This window comes from Mobula hypostoma, chromosome 28, assembly GCF_963921235.1.
Source record: "Mobula hypostoma chromosome 28, sMobHyp1.1, whole genome shotgun sequence".
Taxonomy (NCBI): domain Eukaryota; kingdom Metazoa; phylum Chordata; class Chondrichthyes; order Myliobatiformes; family Myliobatidae; genus Mobula; species Mobula hypostoma.
Genome location: NC_086124.1, coordinates 26849766 through 26863317, shown reverse-complemented (window position 1 = coordinate 26863317; position 13552 = coordinate 26849766). Strand labels below are relative to the sequence as shown.

At 45.6% G+C, this 13552-nt stretch overlaps 1 protein-coding gene across 1 annotated transcript in view; it reads left to right on the top strand.

The window, feature by feature from the left end:
• huwe1 (HECT, UBA and WWE domain containing E3 ubiquitin protein ligase 1) overlaps positions 1-13552 on the top strand; it is a 286355-nt gene that overhangs the window by 191610 nt on the left and 81193 nt on the right. The window contains exon 54 of the mRNA XM_063034669.1: positions 1659-1824. Within this exon, the coding sequence (XP_062890739.1) occupies positions 1659-1824 (166 nt within the window). The remainder of the gene's footprint in view (positions 1-1658; positions 1825-13552) is intronic.

The following is a 13552-nucleotide window of genomic DNA, read 5'->3' as shown; positions in this document are numbered from 1 at the left end:
GCCAAAAACTGCTCACGATACTCCAAATTACATCAAAGCTTTTATATTCTAGTTCTCTGAAAATGAATGCTATCATTGCATTCTCCACCAACTCAACCTGCAAGTTATCCTTCAGAGAATCCTGCATGGCAATTCCCATGATTAAAAACTGAAGCTGACCAGTCAATTTTTTTCCCAGACCTGTTGTGGTATGTATTTTTCCATCCCACATTTGTGTGCTGTTGTTTAATGTTCAGCATCCTCATTGTATCTGTACACTCACCACAGTGTCACAGATAAGTGACCTCTCATAGGCCCTTCGGCCCATCACCTCTGTACTTACCATCAAATGCCTATTGCTCCAATCCAACATTTATCCCATTTTTAAATTCTTCCTTCATTCCAATCAACTGTCCTGCAGGTTCTGCCGCTCACCAGGAGCTACTTACAGAGACAAGCTAACCAACTAGCCTGCATGTCTTTGCCATGTTTGGTGGGGGAGATCATATGCTGTTGCATGTAAGCACCACTCACAGACAGTGCCTAAGGTCAGGATCGAACCTGGCTCTCTGGTGTTGTGAGGCTACTAGTTGTACCATTCTGCAATTCCTCTATTCCCTTTTTCATTCTCCTGGTCTTGCACTCCTTGTCCATGCTTTTGAGAGTAGGTGCATATTTCCTTTTCTGGTAGCCTTGTGGTTAAGTTTGCAGATGATCAAGGATAGGTGGAGGTGCAGGTGATGTTGAGGAAGCAGGGAGTTTGCAGAAGGACTTGGATTAGGACAGTAGTTAAAGAGGTGACACATGGAATACAGTGTAGGGAAGTGTATGGTCATGCACTTTTGTTGAAGGAATAAAGATGTAGATTATTTTCACCCTAATGTGAGGGAGAAAATTCAGAAATCAGAGGGAGTCCTCATGCAGCATTCCTGAAAAGTTAACTTACAGGATGAGTCAGTGTAAGGGAGACAAATGCAATGCTAGCATTTACTTCAAGAGGACTAGAGTACAAGAGCAAAGATGCAATGCTGAGACTTTATTATAAGTTTTGGATTAGACTGCATTTGGAATACTGTGAGCAGTGTTTGGCCCCTTATCTAGGAAAAGATGTGCTGGCATGGGAGAGGAGGTTCACAAGTTTCATTCCAGGAATGAATGGGTCAACTAAGAGGAGTGTTTGATGGCTCTTGGCCTTTCCTTGCTGGAGTTTAGAAGGCCCAGAAGTGGATGTGGAGAGGTGGCTTCTTATAGTGAGGAATCAAGTACCAAGCTTCAGAATAGAGGGACATCCATTTAGAACAGAGATGAGGAGGAATTTCTTTAGCCAGAGGGTGGTGAATCTGTGGAATTCATTGCCACAGATGGCTCTGGCGACCAAGTCATTGGTTATATTTAAACTGGAGATTGATAGGCTCTTGATTAATTAGGGTGTCAAAGGGATAATAAATGAATCATGATGGAATGGTAGAGCAGACTTAATGGGCCGAATGGCCTAATGCTGTTTCTAAGTCTTGTGTTCTAACATAGGAAGGATTCTGGCATTGCCTTCCTAGTATCTTAGAGTGGTGGCTGTGCAGAGACCTACACCAGGCTCACAGCATCAGCTTGAGCAGGAGCCAAGCCTCGGCACACTCCTGCCAGAGTTATTCAGGCCGTTTGGCATATTTTTGTAATTGCAGGATGATGAGGAAGGGGAGGAGGAGGAGGGTGACGAGGACGATGAGGATGAAGAAGGTTCAGAAATGGAGCTGGATGAAGACTACCCGGACATTGACGAGTCGCTCGTCCGCTTCGACCGCGAGGACGACCTAATCATCGAGTTTGACAACATGTTTTCTACAGCAGGTAAGATGCTATCTTCTGCACTGGCAGGGGGCTCCAAAAATCGGTACAGCAATATAAATACGTGTGGTCTGTGGACCAATCCAGAGAAAAGCCTGCTGTTGTGTTAACGAGGACTGGATCCCTAATCTGGGACCGAGGGAGGGTTCTGCCTGAAATGTTAACCTTGGCATGCCTTCTCTAAATTTCAGCTTTGCTTTGATACTGGAATAACCCTTTTCACTTGTCCCATTACTTAACGCTGGGTGAAATATACGAGCTTGTGTGTAGCGGTGGTTTTGAATCCATTGCAACCGGATTCAAAGCCGCTGTTAGCAAGATATTCCAGGTCCTGGCATTAAGTGTTAATTGTTTTGGGGGTTGCGGGAGCTGCTGTTGAGCTGAATGTGTCAGAGAAGATAGAAGATCACAGGTCTCCTCCACTGGCCCAATCCACTTTGTACCTTAAATTTCAGTTTGCAGTTGAAGCCCACTGTCTTAAGAGGATCTGAACTGGCCATGGGCCCCTCCTATTGACTGAAAGAGTCTTTCATTACTCTGGAAATTGGAATCAGTACTAACAAGGAATTGATTTCCATGGGATGTAAAGAGAGTAGCTTTAGTGGAAGGAGAAGCTGCATAAGATAGTTCGTATTTAGCCCAACTCTCAGTGAAAACCTGTGTGAAAATTCTTGTTTAGCCAGACTTTGGTCTGTGGAGGTTTGGTCAATTCTCAAAGCTTTCCCAGAAGGATTTCCTCTGCCAGTTCAAGGTCTGGCAGGTGACTTGCCCCATTATCTTACCCATTGCAAGGTGATAAAATGAAACAGACTCCCAGCTGTGTAAAATTGGTTTCAAATGCGTCTCTGTCTTAGACAAAGTATAACATCCCCACTCACGAGATGTCGCAGTACTTCTTCCACAAAGAGTGGGTGGTTTCAATCACAGTAGTCTGGGCATCCTCAGCAGACAAGAACTGTGCTTTGCTGGGCTTGTATGAGACACTGGTTGTCGACTGCAGGTAGATATTGAGGTGCAAGGGCCACATCAAGGTAGATTTGGGAGGACAGGAGTCTATCTTGTCATACTAGGGTCTCATAACAGTGGAATAGAAGCTGTCCTTGAGCCTGATGGTGTGTATTTTCAGGCTTTTGTATTTCCTGCCTGATGGGAAGGGGAGAAGAGAGAACATCCAGGGTGGGGGGGGGGTTCTTTGATTATATTGGCTGTTTTACTGAGGCAGTGGGAAGAATGGACAAGAGTCCATGGAAGGGAGACAGGTTTCTGTGATGTCCTGATCTGTATCCACAACTCTCTATAGATTCTTAAAGTCATTGACGGAGAAGTTCTCCTATCAAGCCGTGATGCATCTGGATTGTATGCTTTTTAGGCTTCATTGATAAAAATTGGTGAGGGTCAGTAGGAACGTGCCTCATTGTTTTTTTTAGTCCACTGAGGAAATAGAGGCACTGGTGTGTTTTCATGGCTGTGGCATCTGTGCGGTTGGACCAGTGCAAACTGTATACTTATAGAGCAGGACTCCTTTCAGAGGACTGTTTAAATTATTGCTGCTTCCACCCTGCATCCCTTGAGGAGGTTTTATCTATTAAATAGATAGATGGCTAGAGCTAAGAACTAGACACCTCAGATGCAAGCTGGTCGAATCAGAAACAGGGCAGAGTTGGTTTCAAACTCAATTGAGCAAAAATACCCTTGTGAGCCTGTTCAGTTGCAACTTGGTCAGAAGTAAAAACCCTCAGCTGAATGAACTAATTTCCAATCTTTTAAAGAGCATGGTGATAAAATGAAACAATACTAGCTGTGTAAAATTGGTCTCTGCCTCTCGAGTGTGTCTGTCTCGGACAGAGTGTAACATCCCCATTCACGAGCTGTCACAATGCTTCTTCCACAAAGAGTGGACATCCTGAGCAGACAAGAACTGTGCTGAGAAATTAAAACGTGGTCTGAGGCAAGAGGAAAGAGAGGCTGGCTTCAGTTGCTGGGCTTTTATAAGGCACTGGTTGTCGTGTCTGTGTAATGGGTAAGATAATGGGGCGTCACCTGCCAGACTCCGAACTGGCAGAGGAAATGCTTTTGGGAAAGTCAATACTGATTGGAAATGTTAATTTATTATGATTGTCAGTGCAGCTGAAGAAACCTGCAGGGTAAATTAGTTAGTAGTTGTCACGTACACTGAGGTACAGTGTACAACATTGTTTTGCATGCCATCCATACAGATCACTTCATCACAGCAGTGCATTGATATAGTACAAGGAAAATGCAATAACAGAATGCTGATTAAAGTGTTAGAGAGAGGGTTGGCAGACAATAAGGTGCAGGGACATGACAAAGTAGATTATGAAGTCGAGTTCTGGCGGACCACTCAACCGCAGGATAGAAGCTGTCCTTGAGCCTGCTGGTTCGTGGGGGTGGGAAGGAGAATGTCCAGGGTTGGTGAGGTCTTTGATCAGCACCAATGTCCCGTGGCCCTCCATCCCTGATCTTTCTTTAAACACCTCCAAAGACCTGGCATCCACCGGTCCTTGAAAGGCTATGTTTATACTGGTAAAGGATGTATTCCTTCCTGTTATACTGTAAGCATTCAGGGGAGCAATGAAGGTCTTGGTGACGTTCAGGACTTCCTTCATCATGTCAGTAGCTTCCTCTTGGTTTTCACTACTGTCAGTCATGCAAATCCTGGGCGGAGAATGGGGAATACCGTCAGGAAGACGGATTCTTCATTGCTGTTTGCATAACAATTTTGTCTTACCAGTCAAGGTTGTTAGCCCTGAGCTGAACTCCCGAACCAGTGGTCCACCCTTAACCTGGCCTCTATCCTTTGGCTTTTGGTAGGATCACCCATGCCAAACAGGTCCAAGCATAAAGCCCTAACTCCAGCCAACAAAGCTGTCTGGGCTATTGAGGCATGGAAGCCTCCAAACCAGAACAAGGTTGTGGTTCTCTTAGAGGAAAGGATACATGTCAGGATGTTTTCACTGGTTGGAGGATATAATTTCAGGATAGTTGTTTATTGTGGATTTATTTAGAATTTACTTCTTACATGGGCAAGTGAATCTTCTGAGGGTTGTGGAGGCTGGGACTTTGGAGGTGCTTAAAGAAAGATTGGGGGTCAAGGGCTGTGGGGCATTGGTGCTGTGGAAGATTTGGGGCCTGATCAACTATGATCATATTGAATTGTGTTGGTATTTGTCACATGTGCATATTGCTCTTGGTTAAGCATATGGATGATTGAAAATGCGGGGCTTATGAAGGAAAGGTTAAATTGATTTTAGAGTAGATTCTAGCATGGATAAAGCATTGGCTAATTGGCAGGAGGCAAAGAGTGAGAATAAAGAGAGACTTTTCTGGTTGGCTGCCAGTGACTAGTGGTCTGCGTTAGGATTGATTCTTTTTACGTTATATGTTAATGATTTGGATGATGGTATGGATGACTTTGATGAAAAGCTTGCAGAAGATATGAAGATAAGTAGAGGAGCAGGTAATTTTGAGGAAGTAGAGGCACTACAGAAAGACTTGGATTAGGAGAATGGGCACGAAATGACAAATGGAGTACATTAAGTGTATGGTCATGCACTTTGGTAGAAGGAATGAAAGGGTTAACTATTTTCTAAATGGAGAGAAAATACAAAAAACTGAGGTGCAAAGGGGCTTGTGAGTCCTTGTGTAGGATTCTCTAAAGGTTAATTTGCAGATTGAATCTGGTGAGGAAGGCGAATGCAATGTTAGCATTCATTTCAAGATAACTAGAATATAAAGCAAGGATGTAAAGTTGATACTTTATAAAGCACTGGTGAAGCCTCATTTGGAGTAGTATGAATAGTTTTGTGCTCTTTGTGTACTGAAACTGGAGAGGGTTTAAAGGAGATTCACGAAGGTTCCAGGATTGAATGATGTGTCATATGAAGAATGTTTGATAGCTCAGGGCCTGTATTCACTAGAATTCAGAAGAATGAGGGGTGACGTCATTGAAAGCTATTGAATGGTAAAACGCCTTGATAGATGGATTTGGAGAGGTTATTTCCTATGGTAGAAGAGTCTTAAGACCAGAGGACACAGCCTCAGAACAGAGAGGCATCATTTTAGAATGGAGATGAGGAAGAATTTCTTTAGCTAGAGAGTGCTGCATCTGTGGAATACTTTGCCACAGGCAGTTGTGAATGCCAGATCTTTATGTATATTAAAGACAGAGGTTGATAGATTCTTGATTGGTCAGACCATGAAAGAATATGGGGAGAAGGCGGGAGAGTGGGGCTGAGAAGAAAATTGGATTAGCCATGATGAAATGGTGGAACAGGCAGGATGGGCTAAATGGCTTAATTCTGTTCCTATATCTTATGGTCCTAAAAGGTCAGCACATTATCGTGGGCCAAAGGGCCTTTTACTGTGTTACGTTCTGTATCAAGATGGTGAAGTGCTTTTGTTTTGCCACAGATCATTCCATACATAAATACATTGTGATCCTAACAAAAAAGTGCTGTGGTGGTTGACAAAGTAAGGGAGATGGGCAGTCAATGTGGTGAAGGGAGTTTGGGGATATTAGCGGTTACTAATAGTTGGAAGCTGGAATTGTGGAGAATTTATCCAGAAAGTGAGCATGGAGCTTGCTACTGCAGTTGCATGGGCTTGGGGGGGGTGGAATAAATACACAAGGGAGACTTCTGACTATGAGGTGAGAATTGGCAGTAGCTGATGTGGGGACAGTGGTGTCAGGGTGTGCCTTGTGATTTCTCATTGGCAGTGGAAGGGATGGTTACTGATTCTTAGGGGAGGGGGGTTTTGGGAATCAAGCATTGGGAGGGGGAGTGAGTGTTGCAGCTTGATGACAGCTCCATCTCTAGCTCAGTCTCTGATAAGCCTCTAACCAAGAACGAGACGACCAAACACATGCCGTTTGTTTCTTTCACTGTCAGCTGGTCCCCTTCGACGAGACAGTCTGTTTGGGAGCTTTGGTGCAGCTGCCAGCCGTACATTTCACCTCCCTGTGGCAGTGCATGATGAGAATAATGGCAGTGACAATCATGGTAGGACTCAAACCGCGCCTTCTCTTCTGCTCATGCCAGCTCTCGAAGTAAACTGGCCCCATGGGGTCAGCAGAACATCTGGGTTCTGTGCAGTGTTTCTAAAAGACCAACATTCCTCCCCTCCCCTTTTCCAGGTGGGGGTCATGAGTGAGGCAGATCAACTCACTGAATATCCTCTCTGGTCATGATGAGGCCACTCTCAGGTTGGAGGAGCAACACCTCATATTCTCTCTGTAACCTTCAACCTGTTTGCGTGAACATAAATTTCTAGTAATTTCTTCCCCCTCCCCCTTCTGGTCCTCCTCCCAACCCTTCACCTCACCTGCCCATCAGCTTTCTCTGGTCCCCTTCCTTCCCCTTCTCCTATGGTCCATTCTTCTCTCTGATCAGATTCCTTCTTTACCCCTTCACCTTTCCCACCCATCACCTGCCAGCTTCTGAATTCATACTTCTTTCCCCTCACCTGCCAGCTTGTACTCCTTCCTCTCCCTCCTCACACCCTCCTTCCTTTCCAGTCCTGAAGAAGGCTCTTGGCCCAAAACATTGACTCCTTATTCCTCTCTAGACACTGCCTGACCTGCTAAGTTCCTCCAGTATTTTGTATGGTAAACCCACTGAGCTCCAGTTAATGCCCAGCACCTCCCCGAAGCATCAACCTTTGATCCCACCCCTCTCATTGCCCATAACAGAAGCACTTGATTTTGTCTTGCCTTTCTTACTGCAAAAGTGATGAACATTTAACCTTCGCACCTTGCCTCCAAACTGAAACTGGTGGTGCAATGATTGTTTCATCAAGGTTTGAAGCTGGCACTATTTGCAATAAGGATCAACTCCAATTCATTCTGCTTGATAGGTCTGTTTTGTCCTCCTGAAATCCACTGCTCAGCCTTGACGCAAGAGGTCTGGACAGTGAAATTGCCCCTCTCCAGCCTTGGATGAGGGAAGGGTTAGGATGTCACAGGACTTTCTTGGTTACCTGCCTTGATTGCCTGGGGGTTACCCAGAGGTTGTATTCCTGTGCTCTGGTCCAGTGAATCAGGCTTTATTAGTTGGGATTTCCCCAAGGTAACTGGAAGATAAAGAGCATAAAACACAGAATAATACAGCACAGGAAGAACCACTTCAGTCTCTTCCCACGACAACATGTCTCTATCCCTGCATTCTCTGCAGACTAGAGCTCTCGTATTTATCTTCATTGTTAACCAGCGGAGGTGCATTCCAGTCCTGAAGAAGGCCCTCAGCCCAAAACGTGGACTCTTTATTCCTCTCTAGACACTGCCGGGCCTGCTGAGTTCCTCCAGGAGTTTGTGTGTTACCCCCTGCTGTCTGTGTGTAAATTAAAAAAACAAGCCCTGCACACTTCCTTCACAACTTCAGTGCATGCCCTCTGGTAAACAACTGGATTGAAAGGCGGGTTCTCCCTCTAGACTGGCAGTTTTATATGTCACACCACATGTAGAGTTCACAAGTGCATGGTTCCCTGAAAGCGGTGACACAGGCAGACAAGGTGATGAAGGAGGTATTTGATACGCTGGCCCGGGCAATGAGTACAGTCTTGGGAAGTTATGTTGCAGTTAGATAAGACACTGGTGAGGTCACACTTGGAATATTTTGTACAGATTTGGTCACCCTATTTTAGGAAAGATGTTATTAAACTGGCTTGGTGGAGATATGTCTCTACCAAAAGAGGTGCAAGGCACTTCTTCCCTCCACTAGCCTGCAGGTCACCCCTAGGCAAGGTGTAGCACCTGCTTAGCCTCCCTCCCTCCCGCCCCCCAGTCAGGGTCATGTAAAGCCATGGAAAGTAGGTGGTGGATGGTTGTATGAGCAGCCGTTGGATATCACATATCCTGGTTATGTAATCATATTGACAGCAGAGAGACTATCACTGAGGAGTATTGATAATTGCCGGGGCCACCTGTCTTGTGAAGACACTGCCCAGGAGAAGGCAATGGCAAATCACTTCTGTAGAAAACTTTGCCAAGAACAATCATGGTCATGGCAAGGCCATGACCGCCTATGTCATACGACACAGCACATAATGAATGTTATTAAACTAGAAAGAGTGCAGAAAAGATTTACCAGGAAGTTAACACGAGATTCTGCAGACACTGTAAATCCATAATAACTTGTAGCAGTTGCTAGACGAGCTCAGCAAGTCAGGCAGTATCCTTGGAGAGGTTAAACAGTCGATGTTCTGGGCTTAGACCCTTCATCAGGGTTGAAAGGGGTTCTTGCCCTTTCCTTTCCAGTCCTGGTAAAAGATCTCGGGCTGAAATGCCAACTGTTTATTCCTCTCCAGAGATGCTGCCTGATCTGCCGAGTTCCTCTGCAATTTTATGTGTGTTTATCAGGATGTTGCCTGGACTTGTGAGTGGGAGATAGTTTGCGTAAGCTAGGACTTTATTCCCTGTGATGTTGGATTTTGAGGGGTGATATGAAAGGTATATGAGGTCATTATGGGTATAAGCAAGGTGAAATCATGTATTCTTTTTGTCAGGGAGGAGTTGCTAAGGACAAGAGTTTAAGATCAGAAGCGAGAGATTTAAAATGGACATTAGGGACAGCTTTTTCATGCAGCGGGTGGTGTGTATTTGGAATGAGCTGCCAGAAGTAGTGGCCAAGGTGGCCACATTAGCAAAGTTAACACTTTAGCACATTAACAGCCATCTGCACATACAGAGGAGGGGTTTAGATGGGTGGAGCTCACTGGGCATGGTTGGCATGGGCAAGTTGGGCTGAAGGGCCTGTTTCCATGCTGTATGTCTCTGGAGTGAGGTGTGCAGAATTAACCCATGGAACTGCCATACCTCCCTGACTTTGGCTGACCCAACAACAAGATGGTGTCCAATGATTGTCATAGTTCGCCCCATTCCCCCTACACCAGAGATTCCCAACCTTCTTTTATGCCATGGACCCCTACCATGAAGCAGAGGGCCTATGTACCCCTTTTCCACACCCTCTGTCTACAGCTCCCTGGATAACACACTTAAAGCAAACACAGTTAAAGGCAGGGATTCATTGGCAGGCAGTCACAGGCTCACGCAGTGAACTGCAGCCATGTTACCGAGTGTAGATGCTCATTCCTACTTAAAGGTGCAAAACAAAGCAAATTAGTGCCAGTTTAACATCCCCCCCCCAAAAAAAACAGTCCTGCGAATGCTGAAAATTGGAACTAAAAACAGAAGACACAGCAGGTAAGGCAGCATCTGTGGAAGGAAACTAGGAATTAATTTCAGATCCATGAGTGGTGTCTCAGACTTGAGACACTAACCGTTTCTGTTTCCACTAATGCAGCCTGACATACTGTGTTTCCAATATATGATAACAAGGTTAAATTGTCCTGGTATCTTCAAGGGCGGTTGCATTAATTAAATTTATCCTCATCCCGCTGACCCAGCCCCTTCCCCCTCTGCCCCACACCACCTGGCCTCTCTGTTCCATGCCACTACACCTTGGTGCCATTGACAGTTTGGAATGCTGTCCTCTATTTCTAAGCGACAACATCGTCCGAGCCTAGCAGCCTGCGTCAGTGTCACTGTCTCTTGTTAGCGCTCGTGACGTCTGGGCAGATTCCTCACATGATCACAACCTCAGTAGTACAGATCCTCATTGCTTCTGCCGTTGAAGCCAAAGTGACATAATAACGTAATTACCCCTTCACAGTGGGTAACCAATTAGCTGATGGAACCCTAATCTTCCCCTCGGCCACTGGAGATCTTATTTTAGTAACACTGCGTTCAGGATCTTGTGGGTGACAGAACTTTCATGGTGGAGTGTGTGGTTTTGAGGTGAAGGGCGCACACTGGTGTAAGAAAAGCTTCTGCTACTGCTAAGGGGCCTTGTCCAAAGGGGTGGGTCAATGGGAGAACCCCTGAAGTGCCTGAGGATCCCATTAAATCGGAATTTAAACACAGAGATCACTCCGGCTATCATCGACATTCTCGGGTGCCCGGAGTCTGGGAGCTCCTCACAGGGACCTTCCTTCCCAGCCTCATACTCCTTGGCTGTGGCTCCGTGACCACTGAGGGTGATCCGGAGCTGAGGAGGTGGGGCGACGATGGGGGCAGGCGCGTCAGGGTGTTGTTATTAGGTAGCAAATGTGAGACTACATTTTTACCTCAGTGCAGTTGGACAAGGCCCCTTGCCTTTTGCATTTCACTCCTGCTAAGTGCTGACGTGTGGTAAGGAGTGAGTTGCCTGTCTGCTCCAAGTGCGGTCGCTGGGCTGTTCTCTCTGTAGCTGCATAGTTTAAAGGGGGGTTGGGTCTCTAAAATGTTTGCATCCACCTTTGCACTCAGTGCTTGATGTGTCGACCAGCACAGAAAGAGCCTCATTAAAAGTCAACACCAGCCACCAACCACCCACCTACAGAACTCCCACGTTACACTTATCGCATTCCCACCATTTCCCTCACCTCCCAGATTCTACCCCTCAGCTGGGGCATTGTCAATGGTCACTTGATCTACTGATTAAACACGCTTTCTAGGGGTTGCAAGGAAAACTTACTAACTCCATGCTCAGTGGCCATGGTCGGGCTTGAAACCCAGGTCACCAGTTGCACTAGGCAGTGACTCCAGCACTGCCCTGGCCAAATATATTGCCCCATCCATTGTCAAATAAACCCACTCTCCCCCACCGCAGCTTCCCCAGTGATGTCTCTGGCCACCAGCTTATGATGCTGCATTGGCAAAGTCCTCCGCCCTTACTTGGGCTGGCTAGAATCTGAGACAGATGTTGGTTTGCTGCCTCTTCGGCGTCAGCTTAATGCCTTGTCTCTCTGTGGCATTACTTTTGGTTTGGTCTGAATTTTGTTCTTGCATTGGCAGCGTACACGGGAGGGGCTGCTCAGGCCCAGTCCATGATTCTCCAGTTACCCTGCCCTTTTTTTCCTTTTATTCCTCCACAGCTCTTCTCAGAAGTCCAAAAACAAAAGTCAAAGATGTTGATCTGTAGCCTTTGGGAAATGTGTTCACAGTCTCTGCTGTGTGTGTTATTAGCATCCAGAGAGATTTGCTTTTGCTTATGCCTTTCTCTCCCTCTAGCCCAGGGGTTCCCAACTTTTTTTTAATGTCATGGACAACTCCCCTTAACTGAGGGGTGCATGGACCCCAGGTTGGGGACCCCCACTCTACTGCTCTAGGTGAACGCAGCAGCACCAAATTTATGACTTGATAAAGCACCTATTTTATACCACTCTGAGTCCCCTTTATTCCCCAAATATTTCCACCACCTCTGAGTTCTGCACACTGGGGGAAACTTGCGTCATCTTTGACATGTTCAAAGTAAACTTATTATCAAATTAAATATACACTATATACAACCATGAGATTCATTTTCAGTAAATCCAGGGGCCACAATTGAATCATTGAAAGGCCACAGTCAACTGGACGGACGAACAACCAATGTGCAAAAGACCACAAACTCTGCAAATACGAAAGGACAAAGAATAAATAATAACAATAAATAAATCAGCAATAAGTATTGAGAAGATGAGTCTTTGAAAGTGAGTGCATAGGTGTGGAACAATTCGGTCATGGAGCAGGATATTGAAATGGGTGGATTGCCAATGCCACCATTTGCATTTGGCTGAGCCCCTTTTAATGGTTGAAGGGTAATAACTGTTCCTGAGCTCAGTGGTGTGAGTCCTGAGGCTCCTGTACCACCTTCATGCTATCTCAGATCGAGTCCTCAGCATTCTTAAGTGGGAGGTGAACAGCCAGAAGTTGTGATCCATGAAGGTACCAGTGACATGGGTAAGACAAGTGACAAGGTTCTGCACAGGGAGTTCAGGAAGTTAGACGCTATGTTAACTCCAGGGTTGTAAGCTCAGGATTGCTACCTGTACCTTGTGCTCGTGAGGCCAGAACTAGGAAGATTATACAGTTTAATATGTGGCTAAGGAGTTGGTGTAGGAGGGATGGCATAAGGTTTTTGGATCATTGGGCTCTCTTCCAGGGAAGATGGGACCTGTACAGAAGGGACAACTTGCACCTGAACTAGAAGGGGACTAATATCCTAGCAGAAAGGTTAATACTACACAGTGGGATCTAAATTAGAGTTGTGGGGGATGGGAACCAGAGTGCCAGAAGAGTTAGTGGAAAGGTTGTGGAGGTAGATGTTGGTAGGACCTCAAAGTTTGGAATCAAAAGGTTGAGCATGGTGCATCTAGTGTCCTGAGCTGCTCATATTTCAGTGCAAGAAGTATTATAGGAAAGACAGATAATAGTGCTGAAGATGAGGCAGCCGGTTTGCAAACAGGCAATGTGTAGTGAGGAGAGATTGTTGATTGTGCAAAATTACAGTTAACAGGGAAGTTGCAATGTAAACAGCAGACAAAATTGAAAAGAGTGAATACAAGACCGAAGGTGTTGTATTTGAATGCGGCCGTATCCGAAATAAGGTAGATAAACTTGCAGCAGAGTTGCAGATTGATACATAGGATGTCGTAGGCATCACTGAATCATGGCTGAAAGATTACAGCTGGGAGCTTAATGTTCAAGGTGCACCACGCTCAACCTTTGTATCGAAAGGACAGGCAGGAAGGCAGGGGGGTAACGTTGCTCTGTTGGTTAAAAAAATGAAATCAGATCATTAGAAGCAGCTAACCTAAGGTCAGAAGATGTTGAATCATTAAGGAACTACAAGAGTAAAAGACCCTGAGAGGAGTTGTATACAGACCCTCAAACAATAATAAGGATGTGGCCTAT